This window comes from Drosophila nasuta, chromosome 3 (assembly GCF_023558535.2).
Source record: "Drosophila nasuta strain 15112-1781.00 chromosome 3, ASM2355853v1, whole genome shotgun sequence".
Taxonomy (NCBI): domain Eukaryota; kingdom Metazoa; phylum Arthropoda; class Insecta; order Diptera; family Drosophilidae; genus Drosophila; species Drosophila nasuta.
This window is the reverse complement of record NC_083457.1, coordinates 18,849,884-18,875,964: the sequence shown is the minus strand read 5'-3', so window position 1 is coordinate 18,875,964 and position 26,081 is coordinate 18,849,884. Positions and strand designations below refer to the sequence as shown.

General features: G+C 36.9%; 1 protein-coding gene across 1 annotated transcript in view; it reads right to left on the bottom strand.

Moving 5' to 3' along the window:
- Positions 1-25,024, bottom strand: part of LOC132789361 (E3 ubiquitin-protein ligase MYLIP) — a 29,239-nt gene extending 4,215 nt beyond the window's left edge. Inside the window, exon 1 of the mRNA XM_060797327.1 lies at positions 24,198-25,024. Coding sequence (XP_060653310.1) covers positions 24,198-24,287 — 90 coding nt within the window. The 5' untranslated portion in view covers positions 24,288-25,024. The remainder of the gene's footprint in view (positions 1-24,197) is intronic.
- Positions 25,025-26,081: the final 1,057 nt, after the last annotated feature.

Here is a 26,081-nt window from a genome sequence, read left to right as displayed (position 1 = left end):
GCCCACACGACAACTCTGTTGCCATTCACAATACAAGCAACGAAGGAGACGACAATGATGATGATGACGATGATGACTGAGAGTTCAGCCACAAGTGGCGTAGCTCAAAACGTAGCCAAGTTTGTGTGAGTGAAGCATGTAAATCGATCTGCCAAGTGGATTATGTATAATTAATTGCGTTTTGCATGTGAAACCTGCCTCTTGTTCACCCCCTCTCTCTTGCTCTCTCTCTCACTCTGCGTCTCTATCGAGTTATTTGCCACCGCAAAACTGTCAGCGGCATTTTGCCAGCTTAATTAGTTGGTTTTTGTTTGAGTCGCATTCTTGAGAGCACTCGTAACGTAACGAATCGTTAGCTTAATGACTGACTGCAAAAGCAAACTCTTGTTAATTGAGAATGTTTTCCTCAACAAAGCAGAAAACTGCTGCCACATTCATTGAGGAAACTCACAGATCGATCAGTGTGTTCCGATTGGAACCCAATTGGGATTCCGATTTAGCTAGCATATAAAGCTTTAAACATTAATAGCTTTCAAAGCTTTCTATAGCAAGTCCACATGGAATACTAATTCGAATACAATTTACAATAATGTGTTATGTTAACCTCTATTAATTTGCTTTTATTATTAGTCGTTTCTTTGTTGTGCCATAACATGTGCATTATTCTTCACATTTTTGTTGTAGTTTTGAGCGCGAAACGTGGCAACAGCTAGCAACAAATATAAAAATGGCAACAACAATGCAAACTGTAACTGTTGCTAAATTCATTCAATACAAAAAGCAAAGGTACAAAGTCCACAATTTGTGTATTTTTGTATTTTTCTTATTTTCAGTTCGTTTCGCTAAAATTAAATAAAACGCGAATCGCAGCAAAAGCAAAATGCGAAACGTGAACTTTTTTCTCTTATTTTTTGTTTTTTGTTTTTTTGAATGCTCAACAAAAGCCGGCGAAGTCTCTCTATACAACTGTGAAAGTGTGTGCTGTTGTTTTTATGGTTGTGTGTGTGTGTGTGTGACTGGAACTGTGACTGGGGGGCATTTCAAAGGCGTCCGCAGAAGCGCAGCAAGGATAACAAAAGATGCATAATTTGTATACAATTTTGTCATAAAAGCGTATAATGACACGGCACGCCCACCTGACTGCGAGCCTGACTCTTGTGGGCGTATGACGTCAGTGAGAACCGCAACAACAGCAGCAGCTGCAGTGATTGCTATCACATTCGAAAATTGAACAGTGCCCCGAAGGTGACACAAATTGAAACAAAAATATTACCCCAGAGGGCCGTCACAGTGACAATTTGGCATTTATTGCATTTCGTAATACACATGTCTATATACATATATATGTATGTAGAGGTATTTGTATAAATAATATGTCGTAAAATGCTTATTGTTGCTGCTCCGTAATTTTATTTGGTCCATAAAATCAACAACAGCAACAGCGCCAGCAAGCAACAGTGGCTGCTGAGTCAAGTTATTAACTTTGTTTTTTTCTCATACATGCAATCAACAGACGCGACCGCATGTTTCTAAGAGTTTCAAGAGCCCCAATCTCAAGAGAGTCAGAAAGAGAGAGAGAGAGAGAGAGGGAGCGAGCACCTTACAAGAGAGTGAAAACGACGAAGTCGGTTACAACTAATATTCGTCTTCGGTTCAGAAAAGGTAAACAAAACGGAGCAAAGCAAAAAGAAAGAGTTGAGCGGGGAGTCTGCGGGGGGATAATAAGAGACCAAGACTTTGCTCTTTGCTTCTGCAGAGAAGCAAAGCACACAGAAACAAAATTGTAAATGAGAGTAAACAAGAGATGGAACCAAGAGCGGGGGCGGATGCGGAGACGGGGGTCTATGACTAGCACAACATGCTCACCGACGAACAGAAAACCCGACCAATGCATTCGACTTGGACTTTGGACTTTGGACTCTCGCGCCTCTGAAATGCCGTTTGGACTTTGGACTCGCACTCGTACAGTGAGTGTTCGTATTTTAGTTGTTGTTGTTGCTGTTGCTGAGCGAACGATCGCTGGCGATGCTTTTTTGTGTTGTAGCTGCTTGTTATGTTTGTGTTTGCTGTGTGTTATGTTGTTTTTGTTGTTGCTAATAAATCGCCATAATTGAAACTGTTGTGTGTGCGAGACAAACAAATCCCCGCAACTGTGAAACGAACAAGTGCCATAACTGAGACGACGATGCGTCGACGTCGACGTTGGTGTTGCTCTACTTGCCAGTGACGTCAGCTTGATCAGTGAACGCCGGCTTTGGACTTTGCTCTCGACTTTGCTGTTGGTCTGCCTTTGTTTCTCTCTCGCTGTCTCTTTTTGTTTTCGTTTTATGCCTGCGTTTGTATGAGTGCAAAAGCTGCGCTTGTAATTGAAAGCGAAGTTCAAATACATTTGCTTATCAGCAACGAAATATATATTTGATTATCATATACGTTCAAAATACAATTTGACTGAACTTGACGCACGTGCGTAGTATTTAAAGTGCAACAAAGTTGCATAATGTTGAAAAAACTCAACAGAACTTTGTATGTTTGTAGGTGAAAGGCATAAATGTGCATCTGTATAGTATGTGTGTATGTGTGCAAGATAAGCATCGCTCATCTTGAGTCGCATCTGCTGCTGCTCACGTCGCTGTCGCCGTCGTCTAATCGTGCTTGACACGTTGACGCTTTAACAATATTCAACTCTCATACATAGTACCTTATAAAATGGAAATGAAATAAATAAATACATACAAGCAACGAAGACAGCGAGAGAGAGCCAGTCAGTGTTTAGTGAGAAATACCCCCATAGATGGCTAGAATTGCTGTTGTTGTTGTCTTTGTCTTCGTATTTGTTGCCGTTGCTGTTGCTAACTGAGCACGCGCTAGTCGAGTGATCAGCAAAGATGACGGTGATGACGCGAACAGCAAAGGTGGGCAGGGAAGGGGGGCTTGCTAATAGAAAAATGGGAAGCGGCTGCTGTCGCTGCATCAAGTGGGAGGGAGAGAGAGGGTAGGAAGGAGAAGGGCAAGCAGAACAGGTTCAATGCATTCAAGTTGATTGAGTATGGTGGAAACGGAACGGGTTCGTGTTGCAGTCTCTGAGATGCACACGAGTTCTGGCCATAAATTGCACTTAATTACGATTGACTGGCAACATACACACACACACATACATACTAAGACCACGTGCTGGACAAGTGCACTGATAAATTATGGCCATTTATTAGCGTGGCCAATTGAGACTCTGCGTTAAATGATCTGCCCAAAGACATGAGTTCATTGCAAAGGGAAAGTAAGGTACATATGTTTGTATGTATGCATGTACAATAAAAATTACACAACGCTCACACATTGTTTTCATGTAAATGTTTTTTAAATTTAAGTCTTTGACCCAAATGCATTTTAATCGACTAAGCACTTATTATTGTGGAACTTTACAACTAGGCATAAACACAGAGATTTTAAATTGCTCAGCAAAACAAAAAACGCCAAAAATTCCGATTTATTGCAACTAACTATCGATAAATTCTTGCAATCGAAATTCACAAATTCACATTCACACATGCTTCCATACATACATACATACATTGTATGTGAGATCTTCCCCAACAACAAGCGCGTTGAGCAAAATGCAATTTCACTTTCAATTCGCTTATTTGAGATTAGTTCTCAGCTACACAGACGACCCCTTTCCCTTACTCCTCTACCCAATAACTTTTTTGCTAATCGCACACACAGTAACACATATAACCCCTCTCTATGCCCCCCTCGGTTTGTATGTTTGATTGTTGCCTTGTTGTATTCATTCGCCTTACTACTTCCCCTTCACATTCTGCTTTGGGGTCTGTGCTGCTGTGTTTCGGTCACTGTTGAAAATAGCTCAAGTTTTGTTCTTGTTGTTCTTGTTTTTGCTGCTTGCTTGCAGTTTTGTTCTCTTCTTGCATTTGCATGTGTGCGTTATTGGTGTGTTCGCAATGCGTATGAGTGTGTTGGTGTGTGTGTGTTTACGACCGACTGACCGTTGGACTTTGTACATTGCACATAAATTTTATTGCAAAATGAGACTGTGCATAGCAGCAGCAGCAGCCGCAGTAGCGACCAAAACAAATGCTAAATAAAATGTAAACTAGCAAAAAAAAAAGACAACAAGCAAACAAAAATACAGAAAAAAAAGAACAGAAAACGAAGCATTGGAAATGAAGGAAATCCTTCGCCTGCACAACCTGCGATTTATGGCATAATTGAAAAGCAGTTCGCGTTTGCTGCGACATTGATGGATTTCGAATGAGTGAAGGAAAGAGAGGGATGGGAGCGGGGTTGGGGGAAGCTCACAGGTGCGCCTGTCAGTTGTCGATGTCCTGGTCCAGTCAGGCACATGTCGCTCGCATATTTGTTAACTTAATTGAGTTTCAGTGAAAGCTGCGCGGTGGCGACGGTAACAACGACGTCGGCAGCGCAAATTTGATTCGACAAAAACGGACACAGTTTATGGCAGCAGCCGCTATAAAGTGTCGTCATCGCCTTTTTTGAGCAATTATGGACAAAAAGATGCCGTTACATTGAAGTTGCTGTCGTTGTTGTTTTTGTGTTTGTTGTGGCTGCGCTTGTCCCCAATTCACAGCAAAGGCGCCCAAAAGGTGAACTACTTCACCTTTACTCCACTTCTCCCTCTCTCTCACTCTCTCGTTCACTCACATCTGCTGCTGCTGCTGCTGCGCTGCACATTTTTAAACAGGCATAATGAAAATGTAAAACTCGCCGCGGATGCGATACGTGACTTTTTGCACAGCAGCAAATGCTCCGCTGCTGCTGCGATGTCAACTGCGACGTCGACTGCGACTGCAAGGGGAGCAGAACAGAATTATGTTGGCACACAAACAAGGCGACGAATAAAAAAAAAAACAGAAAAAACTCAAAACACGCAAAATTCTTTTGCCCATTGCGGGCCCCATAATTTTCGTATGCGTCATTTTCAGTGGCGAAAATTGCGGAAAAGCCAAACGGTTCCATGCAAGACAAGGACCGCAGTAAAAATGCTGACTATGTGTGTGCACGAGTGTGAGTGCGAGTGTGTGTGTGTGAGTGCAATGCAAACAACTTAACAGCGACATTTTGGCGTGCTTAAAGGCAACAACTACAACTACAACAACAACAACAGCAAGAAGCAGGCTAGGAATAAGCATGAAAACGCATTAAATTATTATGCCACATAAGAAGCCATGAAGGGTGTAAAGAGTGGGCGGCAGGAGGGGGCGACAGTAACTAATTAGCATGTCGCATTCTCAATTGCCAGAACGTGACGCGAGATTGGCCAACTTTGGGTCACATTATGTGAACTTTGTCAGCTGAAATGAACTTTATTCTTTTTTGCTGTCCAACTGACAAAGACGAGCGAGAAAACATGAAAGGCTGAAGTGAGGTGAAGGGGGGCAAAAACTCTGTCGTTACTTGAAAACAACAACAGTTCAACAATTTAAAACTCAATATTAAACCAATGCATTAAATACTTTCGCACAAACTAGGTTAAGCTAGGTTAGGTTCGACAGTATTTTTTATTTCGAGGTTATGAGCAGCTATAAAAGTTGTTTTTCGCAATGTAAACAATTCTTATTGGAATACATTTGCATCTCAATTACGTTCACTCTCTTTCCGCTTCTACCGCTTGTTTATTTTAGCTTGTGCATCCGAGAGGCATTAAGAGTTAAAGATTATAAATTGGATAAGTAAATTGAGATGCTTTTTTTTTGTGTATTTGTTTTGTTATTTATAAGATGAAGCTATAACACGTTAAAAAAATGTTGTTCTCTTTTTCAATTGGTATTTAATCAGAATTATATATTTAATTTAAATTTATATTAGGAAATATCAAGTATTGAGAATATTTGAACTTTAAAATGCCAATTCTATTTCACGCTTTAAATGCTTTGAATGTTATTGGCCAACATCCATTTGCATACGTTAATTAAAAAGTCTCCGAAATGGAATTCGTCAGTGTTTGCTTGCAACATCTTTTTATATTTATTTTTTTTGTTGCTTCAAAAAATCACATCACATTTTGTTTGGTCCATAATAAATTACATTTGCCTTAGCCTAAATGAAATGCGCAAAACTTTGCAAATGTGTTCCACACATGCATACTACTACATATGTATGTGTGTATGTCTGTTTGTGTGTGTTAGACACAAATGGAAAGGACTGTCAAGTGCAGAAATCCCAGTTACCAAAATGCATGCACACAAATACTTTGTGATGATTTGTGTGGATGGATGGATGGATGTGGATGGATGTGGACGTGGATACAACGAAAGAACAGCAGTCAGAGTTACTTGTAAATCAGAGGTCACGGTCTTGAGGCGCACAACATCTCTCTCTAAGCCAAATGAAAGCGAAACGTAAAGATGGCCAGGCCATAAACAGCCAAGCAGCTATGTATATACTATAGTTAAGTTTACTATATAGTGGCATTATACGACATGCACAAACATTCTTATATTCATTCGTTGTGTGCTGCTTCTTTCTGGCCAAAAAGTTTTCTAGATGGCCGCGTTGGCTGCCAACGATGGGATTTGTGTGAATGTTTGTCATAGTGAAAGATGCACAATCCTGATGCTAAGTATTATTATGCTGCACTTTTGGCAAGCCTTGCAAAGACTGCGAAAAACATGTCAACAATCTAAAGGATGCAACGACGTCGAGTTACTGCTCAAAAGGATAAAAAACATTACTGAAAAGAACTGCAAGTGAAATTCTAAAATGTAAAAACGGAATTCACAATATAAATTTGCTACAAATAGGGAGCTTTAAAAAATAATATAACTCAAAACTAAGAAATATGAATATGTATGAAAAATTGTAATATGATTCAAGTCATTAAATTTTAATGTAATTTAATGCTAAAGTCAACTTTACGATTGGTTTTTAAAGATTTTAAAAATTAAATTTGCTTACTTTATCACAAAATTAAATATGTTATTTATATTATAATTTTTTTGTTAATGAAAATTTAGTGAATTTCTAAAATATAAAAACCGGAATTCACAAAGTAAACTTGATATAAATAGTGATCTTTAAAACCTATTTAGGCCCTTGCAAATATCACATGGAATCAAAACTAAGAAAAATTAAAAATATGACAAATTTTAAAATATTTTATTTCATTTTATTTAATGTAATCTATTTCAGAAAGCTTTGGAATATATTTAAATTGATTAAGGAAAGTAAAAAGAAATATTTTGTAATCTTTCCATATTGTTTCATTCAAATTTATTTCAGAAATAATTTAAAATTATATTTTAAAGGTTAAAAATTGTTTGCGGATATCATATTTAATTAAATATTTCAAAATTGAGTAAAAACAGCTGTTCTTATATACATTTATAAAAATGAAAACTTTGCTTTTTAAATTCCTAAAATATTGAAAAAGAATTTAATTAAGAAAAGTACTATAGGAATATTTCATAATCTTTCTATTTTGTTGCATTTCAATTTATTTCAGAAATAATGGATTTTAAATATTTAAAAATTGTGAAAAAAGAGCTGTACTTATATATATTACAAAATGAAAACCTTGCTTTTTAAATTTCAAAGACGATGAAAAAGAACTCAATTTTATTAAGAAAAGTACTATAGGAATATTTTATAATCTTTCTATTTGGTTGCATTTCAATTTGTTTCAGAAATAATGGATTTTAAATATTTCAAAATTGTGAAAAAAGAACTGTACTTATATGTTATATATTAAAAAAGAAAACTTTACTTTTTAAATTTCAAAAATGTTGAAAAAGAAACTTTAAAGAAATGCTTAAAAATGAAACTCCAACACAAAATAATAGTTCTAGGAAATGCACTGAATATCCTATTATTTTCAGTGACAGCACAAGGTATTCTCGATGTTCTCCGATGTATGTGGGTCTTTAAAATATTATGCTTGTGTTGGAGGTGTGGGGGCGGGGCAGAAGTTGAGGCGCCAGCTTAGGCGATTTGGCTGATGGCGCGCTTCCAAAAACTGTTGTGACACTCGAAATTGCAGATAAAAACGCTGCCGGCGAATGCAAATCGTTTGTAGGGTGTTGAGCGCAGCCCCATTTTCCTCCTAATTTGGCAAAGTAGCACGAAGCACTTATGCCAAAATTGCGCAAAAAAAAAATATATATATAAACGACAAAAAGGGGGAGAAGACAGAGCGGGAAGGTAGATTGGTAAATAGAAGCCTATAAACGAAAGTTTGTTTTCGTGTATTTATTTATTTATTTTTTTTTGGTGGCTGGCTGGCATTGAATCGCCCACAACAGGGCACTAAAAGTATCTATAGGATATTTTATAGGAGTATCTATTAGATTGCAATGCAGCTGCTGTTCCTTGCTGATGATTTATCCTGGCGCTGCTGTGTTCGGTAGTCGGTAGCCGGTTTACTCGGCAACATCCGCAGCCTCTTGACCATGGCCAAAAACTCGCTTGTTTAGTCATAAATTCAGATGCCAACGCCGCAGCCCACAAGACAATTTTTTGGCTCTGCCCCAGAACAACGACTACACTCCAATGTGTTTCAATTAAGTTATCAAATACACACACACACACACATACACACATATACTGAAAAGTACTTTATATTTTGTAGCTGTATCTGCAAGGTGAATTTGTATCTGTATCTGCTGAATTTGGCCTGTTGCCTGTTGCCAGGTGCCGTGGCATGCCGTCTGCTTTCTATTGATTTTCTGCTCCGTTTTTTTTTTTGTTCAGCTCCATCCCACTTCACGTGTTTGCTCATGGAAAAGCAATTCATGTTTGCACCTGATCATTTTGAATTTGATATGCAAACAGCGCCCAAGCAGTAATAATACATCGTTAAATCCAAAATCCTAAAAACCTGCTTTGCTTTTCGCCTTTTGCGCCTTTCGTGCATGGCACTCATTATATATATACGACCTTGTTCCCATTGGATCGCCTTTGCCAGTGAGGCGCGGACTCGCGGTGGTCTACCATACGTATATCCATCCATCCACATCTATCGGAAATCGCGCTTGTCACGCCCACATCACATCCACATCGCCTGTCTCGACACTTGCATGCTGCAAAGCCATTCAAATGACTTGGCTGGTCATTGCAGTTAATGATGCCTGTGAAACGCCAAAGTCAACACAATTTAACCTCCTCCGTCCATATGGAGGACTCAGTAGTGCCTCCCCTTTTGGCACATGGCAATTTTCACTTTGTTAAAAATGGAGAAGTGAGCGAAGCAGCAGCAAGTGTTTGAACTATTAAATACTCTTTTTTTACTAAACTAAAGCTTTAGCTAAAAATATATACAACTTAAAAACAGACAAGTTACAAAAACTCATTGTAATCATATGACTTGAATATAATAAATAAAAAATGAACTAGACAAATATAAAAACAATAATAATAGTACAGAAATTAAAATAGAAATGATAATATATGAAATTAAAATGAAAAATAATTCTACAACTGTTATGTGCAGTTAGAAATTTATAGAACTCGATAACTTATCGACTCTTGTATACTTTAGCTTCTGTCAGAATGCACAAAAACAGGGAATAACAAGTACTTGTTAACGAGTGTCGCAATCGTTGTGAGATTAGAAACAGGTTAATGTGTGTGTGTGTGATAAGAAACATTTGCATACTTGCACAAAGCAAATGCAAAAAAAAAACTATTTATAATCCGCTTCAAGCATGGCTTCCTCAACTTTTTTGTTCCCCGTTCTCACTTTGTATGCACAAGTGCAAGTTTATAAATAATGCACATTTACTATAAACTATCAGATATATTTTTCTTCTCTATCCAGTCAGTATCTACTACAACTGTCATTAAAAGGCAACCATAATTTGCATACTTCACACATTCGTGCAAAGTTTCCCATAAAAGAGAGACCGCAATAAAGTTAACATTGTTTTTTTTTGTTTTTCATTTCGTCAGTTTAACACGTTGAAAAGCATTTAATTAAAAAATTTTCGCTTTTAATTAATTTTATATGCGAGCAGCAGAAAAGCCCTGAAAATCCCTTAAAGAGCGCCAATTAAATGGGCATTAGCTGCAATTGTTGTGCAAAAGAACAATGCAAATGTTTTGAGAAGAGCCGCAGGCTTTTAGCTCTCTTGATTACTTTTTTCGCATTCTTTAGCTTTTACTTGTTGTACTTGTGTATGTCTGTGTCCGTGTGTGGGTGAGTTTCTTTGCCGCTAATTGACGTAGCTTTCAGCTTTTGTACTTAAGCACAACGTATCGATAACTTATCGACTTTTGTGTGCTTTGGCTTTTGTCAGGATGCACAAATGAACCATTTTGTGATCTTGACAAATGCAAATGCAAATTGTAAATTGTAAATGTGCGATATTGCTAATACGCAATACAAACACAAAAAATAAGTAATCGTCGCTTGGTTATACAATGTTCGGGTGCCCCAATGGATTTGTGCTAAAATTGGGTTCTTATCGCCGGTTGCCATCAGTATTTCCTTTTGCCTTGTTTGGGGGCTTTTTTTATGCAATTGTGTGTGTGTGTGTGTGTGTGTGTGTGTTTTGTTTGCTGCAAAACGATGCGATATATCGTAGGATAAAAGCACATTGAATGGGAAAATGGCATATATAGAGGAGACTATAATAGTAAAGCGTATGCAATGCATATTATAAGGAACAACTGAAAAACCACATGAAAAACAATAAAAGCCACTGCCATTGCCAATATATACTCAGTAAGTACTATTTGTATGTATAAAAGGGCGAAACAAAAGCGCTGCCATTAGAGACACATCAAAATGGCACTCACAGCGCTCTAAGAAGGTTGCCAGAGGAAGAGGAAGAGCAAGAGCAAGAGCATGAGAAAGAGAGAGAGAGAGAAAGTTGAGGTTGCGGAAGGTAAGGGTAAGGTTATGTTGGGGGACAGGTGGTTGCTTTTGTGGAATTCCAATTCGACAAAAATAAAGAACAACAACAACAACAACAAGTACAACAAAACAGTAAAAGCATTCAATGCATTCCCATGGTTGTTGTGGTTGTTGCTTTGTGGTTTTTGGCTTCATTTTCACGCAATTTATTGTTTTCACCACCCCGCCCCCTTCGGCACACCCCAAACGCAAAAGCCACGAACCACGACCACAAACTAAACTCAGCCACAAATTCTATGGTCCTGTAGCAAACAAAAAAAAAAAAAAAAAAAAGTAAGCGCTTTTTTCTTGTTTAAAGCACAGGCAGGCGCCTTTATATTGTTTATTATTGTTCTAAGCGATGTTTGCCAGAGGGGAGGGGCAGGAGGGCGCTAGCCATGCTTCCGGTGCGGCTTTGTTGTTGGTGTTGTGCCCCGTCAGGTTTCTATGGTTTTGCCGTTTCCTCTTTGGCTGCATGCAGCGACAGCGAAAGCAGTTCAAGGATATGGCTACAAGTACAAGCTGAAGCCAAAGCCCCAGACTAACAATGGCTAAGGATACGTGGCATCCTAGGCATCATGTATGTACAATACTTGTAGTCCAAAAATGGTATTATCATTTGCCAGCCAGCCAGCCAGGCCAACACTACATAGAGGGGCTGGCTAGGCAACATTGATTCAGTCGCTGCTGCTGCTGGGCATCATCATAAAAGTATTACGGCCAAGTGGCAGCTGCCAGTCTGAGTTGCTGCACATTGGTGCCACACACACAAACTATGCCATTTGACAACAAATGATTGCCGCTTAGCATGCTTTGAGCCCACTGTGACTTGCACAGTGAGCGGTAATTGCATTAAGTGTCGGCTTAAAAGCCTGACAGTGACCAGAGCAGCGGCAGCAACTTGGGTGCTTGGAGGCATGTGGCATTGTCGTCATTGTCGCTGGATTAGCGCCGCTGTATGAGATTCCTCCTCCTCCCCCTCCTTCTCCTCACAGTCATGGCTAATTAGCCAGGAGGAACGCCAAAGCGTAGCTCAGTTGTTTGGCTTTAAACCATTCTCACATCGATAGCAGCGTCTCAAGAACTCAACTCAACTGAACTGACTAAGCGGGATTTAGATTCGCGCGCACGTGATGTGCAGTCAGTTGTATTACAAAAGCCTCCATCTCCACCTCTCCCTCTTCACCTCCACCTTCAGCTGTAGTTTGTGAGGGGCGCCACTTGATTTGCTTTTGCTGTCTCTTGCCACTGTCTGTGGCACGCGAATACACTTAATTTCCTTTTGATTGGACGCGACTGGAGCCCAGCGTTGGCTTCAAGCGATTTCCCTGCGTTACAGTATATATTGTATATATATTCGTATATATGTATGTATGTATATGTTAGGTTCGCGTCATCGGGGTGTAAACATAAATTGTGTTCTTGTGGCACGGCTGTGGCAAGGACACGCACTAAACTAAACGCGAACATTTCGCCATGGGTGTGGCAATGGGGATTATTGGGGCATAAAACACTAAAAGCAGCCACGCTGAAGGTGCACGCACAAATACAAACACACAAACACACTCAGCACACATACGCAGTCACCTTCAGTCTCAGCCGGGATTCAACATGACTAAATGCGACATATTCCTAGAGTTGCCAGAGTGCCCTTTTTTTAATAGTGTTTGCTTGACAAATGACTTTGCATTAATTAGTTCTTTTTTTAGAGTTAGTTATTTAAAATAGAGTTGCCGGAAAACTTGAATAAACTGTGGAGTAGACTCGTAAATTACAGCTGTTGTTTTTGTTTACTTTAAATTTTAAATTATATTCTGCGCATTCTTAAGAAATTGTAAAATCTAAATTGCATTTTCCAGCTGTTTCTTTAACTATGAACTTTAATGTATTTGTTTTAACAGTGTGCAAGTATTATTCAGAAATATAGATAAGCTAAACATTAATATACGTTATACTTGTATATAGAACAGACTTTTTAAGCATTTTTTTAAATACTACTTATTTAAGTTTAGTACACAGAAATAGTTATTACAAACAAGTGTTTTGAGCATGAGCAACCAAACTATAATTGTTTATCTTAAGACGCAAAATATGAAAAATAATATTTAAAAGTATTTGTAGAATTTTTAATTTAAATTTATTTTAATGAAAATGAATAATTGAAAAAATGTTTGAAGCTCTCAGTATTTCAGTGCATAAGCTGTTAGAAAAACACTATATAAAATTAATGTAATTTTGCGGTATATTTATGAATATATAGTATTTTTAGTAGCAGTATTTTAATTTATATTTATATTTATTTTCCTTTTTATTTTTATGAAAATTTATGTTTCAAAATATATGTAGCATCAGTACATCAGTTTATTTAGTCATTTTGTGGTATATTTATGACTCAATAAATACTAGATAAATGGATTTGTTATATGAATACTTTCTTAGCAGCAGTATTTTAATTTATTTTAATGAAAATGAGTATTGAACGATATTTGTAGCATCAGTATATAAGTGCATAAGCTTTTAGACCAACACTACATCAAATTTAGTTATTTTGTGGTATATTTATGAACGTATAAAGTATTTTTAGGAGCAGCACTTTAATTTATATTTATTTTTCTTTTTGATTTTATGAAAGTGAATATTCAAAAATAATTTGACCATCAGTATTTGAGTGCATAAGCTTTTACACCGACACTACATCAAATTTAGTTATTTTGTGGTATATTTATGACTCGATAAATACTAGATAAATCGATTTATTAGCTGAAACTACAAGTGTTGGCAACAGCTTGGCAACCCAGACGCATGTCGCATGAACTGCAAATCCTCTGTGCTCCTGTGTGGCTCGACTCTTGTTGGCCATATTCCCAGCTGGTTGTTTTGCATTTTCGGGCTAACAAATGAGTGTTTTGGGGGGCGCTCCACATGACCGACAAAGCCTCAAATACAACAACAAGAACAACAACAACATCAGCAGCAGCAACAACAATAATGAGTACAACACAGTTGATAGACGACATTGCTGCAATGAAAACGACAGCTCTGGGCAAAAGTGCATGCCTGTAGACTCTCTCGACAGCCGAGGTTTGGGTGCTGCAAGTGCACTCGCTGTTTGTGGCATATGCTCTGACCCCCTCCCTTCCTCCCCTCCTCTATTCCCCTATTTTACTTGCAACAGCAACAGCAACAGCAATGCGGCAGTTGTTGCAATAATTTTGAAATTGGCCAACGTCAATTAGGAGGAAGATGAATGCAGCTTTGGCTTTCATCTGGCTCTTGGCCGCGGGCGCAGATTTAATTGTTTGGAAAATTGATTTCAATAGCAAAAGCATAGCGTAATGAGAGGAATTCGAGGAGAATAGAGTGCATGAATATAAGGAATCGAATAATGGGGGAAGCTGAGCTGAGAGATAAAAAAATGAAGTGCAGAATTTCACTCCAGAAATTAAAGAGGGAGAAGCTGCTAACAGTTTTGGAGTGGAATTATGAATTATGGGAAAATGTGAACTAAAAAGAAATAAATTATGTGTATACACTTTGTTTAACTAAGTGAATATCTATTAAAATGTTTGCCAATGTGCCCATATATATAATTATATAATTAGTATAACTGTCGTGACCATATTTAGTGTTAAATTGTCTGCACTTTGTTATATGGTCACACTTGATCTTAACTGTCATTTTGTGTGTACATTCGGTGTGATTAGATGTACAACGCCTAACGAAAATATAAGTTAATTATATATATTTCAAACTACTACTATTTAAAACTTATTCGATGTTGTGTATTTTCTTTAGAAACGAAGATTGACAATCAAATAGGGGGAAATACCAGTGAAACTTTAGTAAATGTACTTTTCTTATTTATTTATGACTATGCCCAACGGAATATCCGCTCAGCTGAGAATAAAATTGAGGTTATGTCAAATTTACTAAAACAACGGGATCTTTTTCTGCCAGCTGGTGGGATTTTTTTATGTCAGCTGTGCTTTCTGTTTGTATGACGAAAGAACAAAATGAAGATCAAAAGAAATGTAAGAAAGGGTAAGATGCTAAATAATGAAAAAAAAAATAAAGAAAAGGACTAACTAGAAAAATATTTATTAGAGGAAATATCTGTAAGACTTTAGCAAATGTACTTTTCTTATTTATTTATGACTATGTCCAAGGGAATTTCCGCTCAGTTGAGAATAAAATTGAGGTTATGTGAAATTTAATAAAGCAACGGGATCTTTTTCTGCCAGCTGGTGGGTGAAGATCAGAAGAAATGTAAGAAAAAGTAAGATGCTAAATAATGAAACAAAAAATAAAGGAAAGGACTAAAAAGAAATATGTATATCATGTGCACAATTTTATTATAAGTCAATGTCTATTAAAATATCGTTAGAGCTTGATTTATAAGAGGAAATATCAGTAATATAGACTTTCTTATTTGTTTATTACTATGTCCAACGGAATTTCAGCTCAGTTGAGAATAAAATTGAGGTTATGTGAAATTTACTAAAGCAACGGGATCTTTTTAGGTAAGCTATGTTTTCTGTTTGTGTGACGAAGTGGGAAGAACAAAATGAAGATCAGAAGAAATGCAAGAAAAAGTAAGATGCTAAAAAAAAGAAGCTGTGTAATAAGAGGCCTTCAATGAGGAAGCTGAAAGAGGAAAAGGCGGAGAAGCGAAGCCTATTTAATTATAGAAATATATTCGTATCTTTTAGCCAATATTTAAATGACTTGCAACGGAAATGCATAAATAACTATGGGATGTATGTAAATGAGAAAACTGCACAATTCTGTGGAGAATTATTCTAGGTCAGTTGCCACTGAATGTATGTATGTATGTGTTTCTAGTATATGTTTGTAAATTCGATTATGCCGAGGGAAATGGAAATGGAAAAAGTGCTGTGGCAGTTGCTGATGCTGTTGCTGATGTTGTGGCAGTTGCAGTTTGTTGTGCTCTGATTGCGGCAATCAATGCAAATGCATTGACTGTTGGCTAACAGACTAACTGGATTTTGGATGCGTATATCTGGCCTGACAGTTCCCAAAAGAGCGAAAGAGACAGAGAGAGAGAGAGAGAGTGCAAGAGGAAGAGGAAGATAAAGAGGGAGTCAGAGATCGAGTGACTGTGGCTTGTATGCTAATTAAATGCCAAAACAGAACACACAAATCGAGTAAATGTTTCAACAACGAAAATGGCCAACAAATTAATTTAAGCATAACACATTTGATGGCAGCTAAAATTTCAAGTGCGAATTGTTAAAGAAAAGCAACGAACAATAAAATACTATAAGTATTGTTTTGCTTGATTTTTTTTATTTCTTTTTTTTTTGTTACTATTGCGCAGCAGTTTAGAGCAAAAAAATGGTAGCGAATTGTACAAAATATATGCATAAATATAAATACAATAATACTATTACACACACATGCGTGTGTGTGTGTGTGTGTATACACAAGGGAGCAGTCATCAGCGCGTGTTTAAAATTTATGGCAAAACTTGTTGGGGGATTGTTGTATTTTTTGTTATTTTCGTTTTTCGTGTTTTGTTTGATTTTATTTCGTTTTATTTTATAGAGTGCACATCCGAAAAAGAACACAAACAACTTGAGAGAGCATTAAATAATTAATAACAGAACAGAGCAGAACAGAACTGAGCGTGAAAGACCTTCGTATTCGATTGTAAAATGTGACCATGGAGAAGAATGGAAAATGGGATTGTTCCCATTTCTCGCATTGTGTAAAACCATCTGCGCAGTTTCGAACTCAAATAAAGTATCTCGCAGGTTATTGCAACAGCACAATAATTACATTTGCGTGCGAGCAAATAGAATATAATATAATGTACATTATATAGACGAGCTTGATGTTTGCCTGAATTGTTAATAACTGTTGACTTCAACTCAAATATTGTCAACAGCAGCAGCAGAGCAGACATATAACTAAAAGATAGAGACAGCCAGACAAACGACGACAGCTACACATATGTGGACACAGTTTTGTCAAACGAAACTTGACAAACGAAGCAATGAAATACGAAATAAAAAAAGAAAAACGAAAAACGGAAAAAAATACGAAGCAACACTGGAAGGGGGAAAACAAGCGAAGAAGAAATAAGGTAAATCTCGTTTGCTGCTTTTTTGCGTTTTAAATATTTCGTCGTGTCTGGGGCTTGGCACAATAACAATAACACCTACAAGCAAAAAATATATATATACAAAAAAAAAAAAAAAATAATACACGAAAAAATAAGCCTGAGAAGCGAACAAAAAGAAATGTGATAAAAGCCAGGCAACACAGAAATCAAGCAAGAACAACTTTTATGGAGATGACACAGAGCGAATACTCTCGATTCTCAACCCATAAAACAAATAAATAATTCACATAATTAAAATAATATTTATTTAATTTAATTTGGAGCTTGAATTTTACCTTGCTTCTATGACAAAATCTCAACACAAGTTTAAAAGGCAATGAAATGAATTTTAAGATATAATATGTATCACATTTTTTTAAATAATAAATGTGATATTAGATTATCAATACAAATATAATATATATTATTAAAAATAACATAATTCCTTTGCCAAATAATAATCATGTCACAATGTTATCGATATTAAGCTTTTGGTATTTTTAAACCTTTTGCTTCACCTAAATTCGATACATTTTTATCAAAGCTATTTATTTTAATGCGATTCGCTTAACATAAATTTCAATAGAAATATATTATCATAATTTCAAAATAATTCCATAATTAATTAATTAGATCTTTTAAGCAATTCCACTATTTGCTTGCTTCATATAGTAATAAATAAAGTGTTACCAAGTTGTCGATAGTAAGTTACCTTTATCGGTACTTGATAGCTTTTAAAATTGCTCCATTTAATAAATTGCAAAGCTTTTTAAAATGTGTAACCTTAGATATAAATTATACTAAATATAGTATAAATATAAACACAACATATTTTATTATCATTATATATACTAAATTAACAAATGAGAACTTTTTTCACTGAATTACAGTACTTTAAGCAATCTAATAATTGTGTCACCAAGTTAACGATAGTAAGTTATCGTTGTTTAAAAGCTTTTGTAATTGCTCCATTTAAAATACTGCAAAGCTTTCCGAGGTGCATAACCTTAGATATAAGTAGAACTACAAATATAGTATAAGTATATACTATATATGAATTTATTCGACTATGCTTACTCATGCTCTGTGACAAAGCGATAAGAACTTGACGCAAGTGTATCAAAATGTCTGTGTTATGTGTTTGTGTATGTGTGTGTGTGTGAGCGCAAAGCAGCGAATATTGAACACACAAATTGAGTTGCTTAACAAAGTTTGATGCCTGCTGTAATGAGTATTTGAAAAGTTTGCAGAAATTGATCGAAAATGTTTGCTCCATCAAGGAGCGGAAGAAAAGAGCGAAGCAGGTGGGCAACAAAGTCAGAAATTAATTAAAATTTGTATTTATTGAAATAATTAACAATTCTGACAGCTGCTGTTGAGTGATATAAAAAAAAATACTCTTTAAGGTATATTGCGTCTTAACAACAGCGAAAATTATTTACGATTATTTATCATTTACGCTTTGATTGCGCGTTGATATCTTTTTGCTGTCACACAGCTCGCATGGGGTGCTGTATTTTTGTATCTGTATCTCTGTATCGCTGTATTTGTATCTGTTGTTGACAGTTGTCGGAATCGAGCATTAAGAAATTTCAATGTGCTTATCAGAGAACCGAAAGCGAGCGAACAGCGTCGATAAAAAAACAAAAGGTTGGAACCTGTTGTTTGTTCAACGAATTCTTCTTTTCCTTTTTTTTTTTTGTTTTTATCCATTTGTTTATTTTTAATTGTACAGAAATACATAGACGCAGACATAAGTTGATTCATTTCTGGCAGCTAAATTGCAATCACAAACTATGCATGAGCTACGTAAGTGAAAAGCCAAAGGCAGCTTAGGCGCCGCCTTTGTTGCAGCCTGGCAAATTGGTCCGTTGCTGCTTCTGCTGCTGCTGTTGCACTTGACCCGACTTGCCACTTGAGATGGCTCATCAGTGCAACACAGACTTGGCTGCCTTCTCTGCCTCCACTTCACTGGCAACGCCTTTCAATTGTTGTTGCCACGCTGTGTAATCCCAGCACTTGACAGTGCCTGCAAAAATCTTGAGCATATGGCAGCAGCGCAATTCTGACAACGACAGTGAACGCAAATATAATTACACTCTCTCTCTCTCTCTGTATCTCGCAAATACTTGGGGATTTCACTCAATTTGGGCTTGATTAAAACGTGTGCAACGTCAGCTTAAAAAACACAAGCCATTGATTAATCTCATACACACACACGAGCAGAGTTTACTTCGATCCGGTGACAACACAACGTTAAGCATACGCCATGTGCAACGTCATGTTCACTGTTGTAGCTGCTGCTGCTGTTAAGCCTGGACCTTTGCACCGAGATGCAGTTCGATAACAGTTTGCACTCGAAACCGTAAACTTTAATTGGCCATCGCTGATGAATCATGCTGAGTGTGCACTTAACGCGAGACTCGACTGTTTTGTGTGGAGTCTTCACAGTTCGCGCCACAAAGTAATTAACGAAAACTCATTAAAAGCAAACTGTATGCGTACACTTTTGGCTAAAACTGTTGCATGCCCATAGTACAAAGCAGCAGTGACATCGCTTTCCCTTCCACTCCTTCCCTTTACTTTCCTCCCTCACTTGGCAATCGTTTGCCATTACAACACGAAACGGAACTTGGGCCTCCGGCCGACTTTTGAATGCATTTGGATTGAATCCCCGTAACGAACATTCTTGTAATTTGCCTTTGACATGCGAACAGCGAACAGCGAACTGCAAACTGCAAATTGAGAAATGCAAAACACAAAAAAAAAAACAGAAAAAAGTAAAAACTACTACAAAGAGTACGATTTCCTCGCTGATGTCACGAAGCTTTTTACATGCAATTCAAATGCAATGCTGGCAACTCTGGCAAACCTGGCACAATCGGGTTCAATACCCAAAGCGAGCGATAACACAAAATTATGCAATGCCAAAGTCGCTGGCAGCTTAAGCTTATCTCGTTCACAGTGCACAGTTCACTTGCCCGTTGCAGTTGCAACTGTTTGATAGTTGCAGTAATCACTCTGCTCAGAGTTCAATGTCAGCACCTAAAAGTTGAAGCATGCCATCGAGCCCTGTCAGCAAATTGTGCCACACTCCTACACTTTCTCTTACTTCTGTAATTATCAGCAAACGTGTCGCAATGTCAATACATCATTTGCAAAGATTTCAACATTTCAGCAATGATTTCACACATCATTACTTATGCCATAATATCTGACTAACAGCGCTCAAATTTATTGAATACTTGGATTTTAAACATCATTGATCATCGACTAACGTTGTTAGTATAGGAAAATATCAATTACTCACAGCTAATAAATATGGCAAAATAAGTTATTTATCGTCACAAAGTATAATTTTCGTGAGTACAAAATTTTTTATTGCTTATTAAAAATAAATAAATTTAAATTAAATATAAAGAAATTAAGTAAGAATGCTTTTAAGTGAAAGCAAAACAGTGCGAATACCGAATATACCGCAAAATACTAAAATATACCGAAGGTTATATTTGGTATATCGAAATTCCAGCTACTCATTTTGAATAAAAGCAAAACAGCGCGTCAGTATTATTAAAATATACCGAATAATATACCATAAAAATACTGAAATATACCGAATGTCATATTTGGTATATCGAGATACCCACTATCTAATTCGAAGAAAAGCAGAACCGTGCGTTATTATTCTTAAAATATACCAAATAATATGCCACAAAAATACTGAAGTATACCATATGCCATATTTCGTATATCTATGCAGTACTACATTCGAAATATACCACAGAGTTATCACATATAGAAAATGAATTTCTTGATCTTTGCCATTATTGTTTTCATTAACTTTGTTATTAACTAAAACAATTCTCGCAACTAATAAATATAGAAAATAATCTATTAATCCTTATACTTGTAAAAAATCTTTATACTTGTTTTCTTGAAACACAAATATTTGTCATTGTTTATTGGAAATGTGTCGCATGTAATAATTGCGATTGTAAAATAAGAATCAGTTTACAATTGTTCATGATGACGCGATAATAATTGAAGATAGTCAAGTAAACACATTTCTCCAGATTAGTTAAGAACTGAAGAGTATGTTGTTGTCTAAAGTATAAAATGCGTTGCGAAGTGCAGTAAGTTCTTGGAAACAAATTTTAAACTTATACAAAAATTGTTTCATCATAAAAAGAAATGATGCATGAAGTAATATTTATTTTTATTAAAGTGTATAAATCGTATTTTTATATATTATAGTTCAAAGGCAAATCAATCACCCGTAAATGCATTTTAAAAACACTTTGTTGCAATGAACAACAGGTGTTAATCAAACAATCAGTTTGTGTTTAATAGAATAATTGCCTTAGTATTGAAATTTGCATATATTACAATTGTTTATTAGTTTATTAAAATTCAACTAGAAATTTCTGCATATGTCATTATTTTTCATTTTACGACAAATTAGAACAATAATTTGATAAGATTGTTTGCTATAAATTGTGTTTTTTTCTTTTAGTGTTCTTGCAAAAAGGATTTGCAAATGCAGTGGAAATGCAATTACAGAGAAAATTACACGTGTTACACACATGTGACACAATAATTTTATTACGACTTAATTGACAAAACACACACATTAAATCCATTCCCCTTTCTCTTTGCTACTTAATTACACCCCAACTTCTGTCTCTCTCTCTCTGGGGGATGTTGAGTGGGCAAACACTTGAGAACGGAAGTTAATTGCCTGTGAAGTGTTTTGCAGACATATTTCATGAGCTTTGAAATTAATTAAAAATAGAATTGTATAATCAATTAAGCAGATTTTCATAACCAACAAGCAGAAGTGGGGGGAATTAGCAATGACGCCATCAATTGGTAGCAACGTCATAAATCTGTGCACAATGTTTATCAGCGTTACAAGAACTTTGTCATTGCCTTGAGCCGTTGTCGATGATAAGCCAGACCAGCCTCGAGTTTGGGCATGGAAATGGAATGGAAAGGTGGCGAAGAGAGGAAGCGAAGAGCTGTAAGTGACAGCCAAATACTAATCAAATACCAAAATCCCTTTGATGACGCATCGAAGCACATTTGATGATTAAATATTAACTGTATTAATGCGGCAGATTGCCTATAATAAGTTCGTGACAAAGACAAAGACCCATCAAAGCGTATGGAAATGGAATATGAATAATTCCATTTAATGTGAAACGATTGACGATTATGATTTCCTCTCAAATATATTTATAATGAGACCATTCAAAGCGAGATAAGGACCAGCGAAAAAAACACAGATTTTTGCATTTCATGAAACAATAGTATTAAAATAAACATTTTACTATAAAAATGTTTGATAATTTCGCTTTCGTCAGTGCAATGAATGAAAGGAATTCGAGTACAAAATAAAAAAAGACTATTTCTCATATCGAATAATGACTAATTGAAGATACGGTTCAAATATTTCTGTGACATTTTTCGATAATTCTATGCTTATGAGCATTATAACTACTACTTCGATATGCGATTTAGATGTACAATAAAACTATGTGTGCCAATTGCTTGGAGCTGTCGCTAAGTTTGGATGTTGATAGTGAGTTGGCTCAGATAACTTCGATAAGATATAGGCAAAATTGCCATTAGCTCGACCATACAGAGCGTTTACTGTTGTCGTTGTTGGTTGTCTGGTTTTCAACTTTCGCGGCGATAAGAAACTTGGCAACGCAAACGTTGAGAAATGAGTTCTGGCATGGATTGGTTAGGCTTGAGACATTGCCATATAGGGGTTTGGTTATACTAACATACATACATACATACATACGTATTTACAATGACATTAATATACTTAAGTATGTATGTGTGTGAGTATATAACATATACTTTTACTATACTCGTTAGATGTGTGAGTCTTTTGATAACTTTGTCTGATTAGATTGCACACAAACAGCGATAGAGAACAAGAGAGAGAGAGAGAGGGGGAAAGAAAAAGAGAACTCAAACAACAAAATGGAACCTATTATTGGGGTCGGGCCAACACAAATACGGCAAAAGACTTAATTAGGCTAACAAACAACTCGAATTGCCGAATTGGCCCCGTAATCTAAAGCAAAGTCAAAAAGGGGAAGGAAGAGAAACAGTCGAAGATGGTGCTAAAGATTGCAGAGGGGGATCGGGGATTTTGGATGGATGGATGGGTTGTCGTGGTATCGTAACAGAAGCAGAGTCGCTCTCAAGTGTTTGCTTTGCACGTCGTCTCAAGTGGGATCCCAAACCCGAGGCACTTGGACATTGAACAGTGCATGACAAGTTTTACTGGTAACCAATAAGTAGCACTTCTACCTCAGGGTACAAGGTGCAATAATTCCATGCTATGTAAGTGCCTATCTGTGTAAGCCTTATATGGCCTTTTGTTGTAATCAACAACACTGTGGATGGACTCTGTCTTTTGTTTTCTACGCAGTGCAGCAAAAGTAACGGCGTTTTGTCCCCCAAGTCGAATTGAATTGATAAGGCCAACTCCATGCTGCTGCTGCTTCTGCTGCTGCCTTGGGGGTTCTGCCTCTCAAGGGCAAAACGCGGCGCTTTAAAACGAATTAACGTGAAATACAGCGCTGTGAAAACAACAAACTGATAAGCAAAGCACAAAAGCCACAAAATCAATTTTAAATACAATTACAATTTTGCGATAAGAGATGAGCGATATGCACGATAGTTATTTTCGATTTCAACGATAACCCAACACGATAGCTCATCCTTGAACGCACACTCTGCAGATATGCGATAGTTTTGTCGATTGCGCCGATAACAAAACACAATGCGAAAGCTCATCCTTGATCTCACACACTTTTGCGTTGAAAAGCTTTTAGGGGTCTTTAAACTCACCTTGAAGTCGCATTGAACTCACAAGCTTAACTTGTGCAAATATTTTTAATAATACTATAACATTTTATTTACTCAAAGAATGTGAACTGAAATCTGATATTATGGCGGCGCCGTGAAAACAATTGCAAGTTATGCATAAAAAATGCATTAGTTGTGCTACATTAAAAACATATAATACTGAACTCCAACTAGAACTAAATACAAAATAACAACACACATTGTGCAAGTTAAATGGCGGTTCAATGTCTGACTTTTTATTTTTGTTGCCATCTACAATTCAAATGTGGCTGGCGCTATTGTTGTTTACTTTGACAGAAAAATAGGCATTTTGTTGCTTACCTTTTCGAGACATTCTTGTCCAATTGCTTTGGTATCCAATTTGACAGCTTGTTGGGTGCCATTTGGCAGATCGACAATGCACCACCACATGATGGAAAAGCTCGTTTTTGTCTTTTTCTTTCTACTCGATCTCCTTGTTGGAAAAGTAAAAGCTATTACGCTCTTGCAACTGTTGTTGTTGCTCCTGTTGTTGTTAGTTGTTGCTTCTTGTTTACCGATTTAAGGCAATTGCATTTGTTTTTCAGCTTCCGCGTTGCGAGCCATACAAAAAAAACACACACACGTTAAATTCAATTCACGATTCCGAAAACGAACAATACGCCAGCTGCTCTGCTGCTGCTGTTGCTGCTGTTAGCGTCGCTGTTGCCGTCGCTTTTTTGGATCTACAGGTTGCGTTTGTTGTTTGTGAGTGTTTGGTTTGTTTATTTTGATTTGTGCTAGGATTCCTGGTTCCAGCCGTGGGAATTATTTACTCCTTTTTTTATGCACTCGCAAATTTTTTAAATATTTTTTTTTTGTAATATTTAATTATTATATTTTTAAGACATTTTAGCGGCAACGCACGCCGTCGCCGTTTGTTTTGCACTGGTTTTTGTTGTTAATGTTTTTATCTTGCTTTCGATATCTACCTTTGTACATATGTACGATTAAATGTATATGCATTTATATATTTAGTGTTGTTTCTTTGTTTTGTTTTGTTGCTGCTATTTCTGTTTAACACGATTTCGGCAGAGACAACAACGTTCCCGATGACGTCGTTTTCAAAGTGAATATGCGACTGTTGGTTTTACACGTCCGTTCAACGCAGAGTTCCCGATACAATTGAATTCTTGTTCGGTTCCGAAGGCAGCTCAACACTAAAGAGCATTTCAGCGCAGCTGTTAGGTTAACAGACCCTGTTATTTTGCTGTAATGCTCAAATGAGCTGCAAGTGTTCGGCACTGTGCTCGCATCTCTTAATCGCAATTTTCGCTCTTGAAATGCCGCTCTTAACAGCAGGTGAGCGAGCACACAGCGCTCGCGATTCACATTGCTGCTGGTATTTGTTGTTGTTCCGTTTAATGCTTGAAACTTGCAGCTGTTTACGGATGCCGCTTCATTCAATTGGTCTGTGGCACAGCTGTTGCTACTGTTAGCTGCTAATGCTATCTCTGCTGCTGTTGTTCGGCTTCTCTTTTGTTATCAGATTTTCCACTTCACTGCAGATGCATTGCAAGTTATATTATACACCTATCTAACATGCAGGTAAATTGTTCAACTGTTGAATTAGCCAGCACAGAGTTTATGCTGAACTCTGCCTCCATCTCTGTCTCTGCCGCTGCTATCTCTGTCCCCGCATGGCGCGCATGTGCACCGCAGCTGGCTGCTCTGCTCTGTTTGAAATTCCATTGATGGCTTTCATTTTACGCATCTTTGTTTTGTTTCCGACCTGCACAATGCACAAACTAATGAACTCTTTCAGTGGAACGCAATGAACCGTCAACAAAGGTGTTTCCCATGTTGTTATGCCTCACTGAGGTAAGGGATTATCTGTGCAGTATTGCACATTGTGATTACACCGAAATTTGGTATATGCTAAGATTCCATTTACGAATGTACGTTAAAATTTTCATTTGATTTAATTGAAATTTATTGATTACTGTAATTGACAATGAATGCAATTGCATAATTCATAAATTCAATTACAAATGATAGGTAAAATTGCAAGGTGCGATTGTCAGTTGACACACTTTCCGACTTTCTTCGCACGCTTCTCTCCTTAAAACCTTAAAAACACATTTCATATTTACATGCGTTTATGGGGAGGGATGGAGGGAGAAGGAAAGTAGTTAAATGGTTGCAGTGAATGCAAATTACCGTGTTGTAACCCTGGCACGTTTTTTG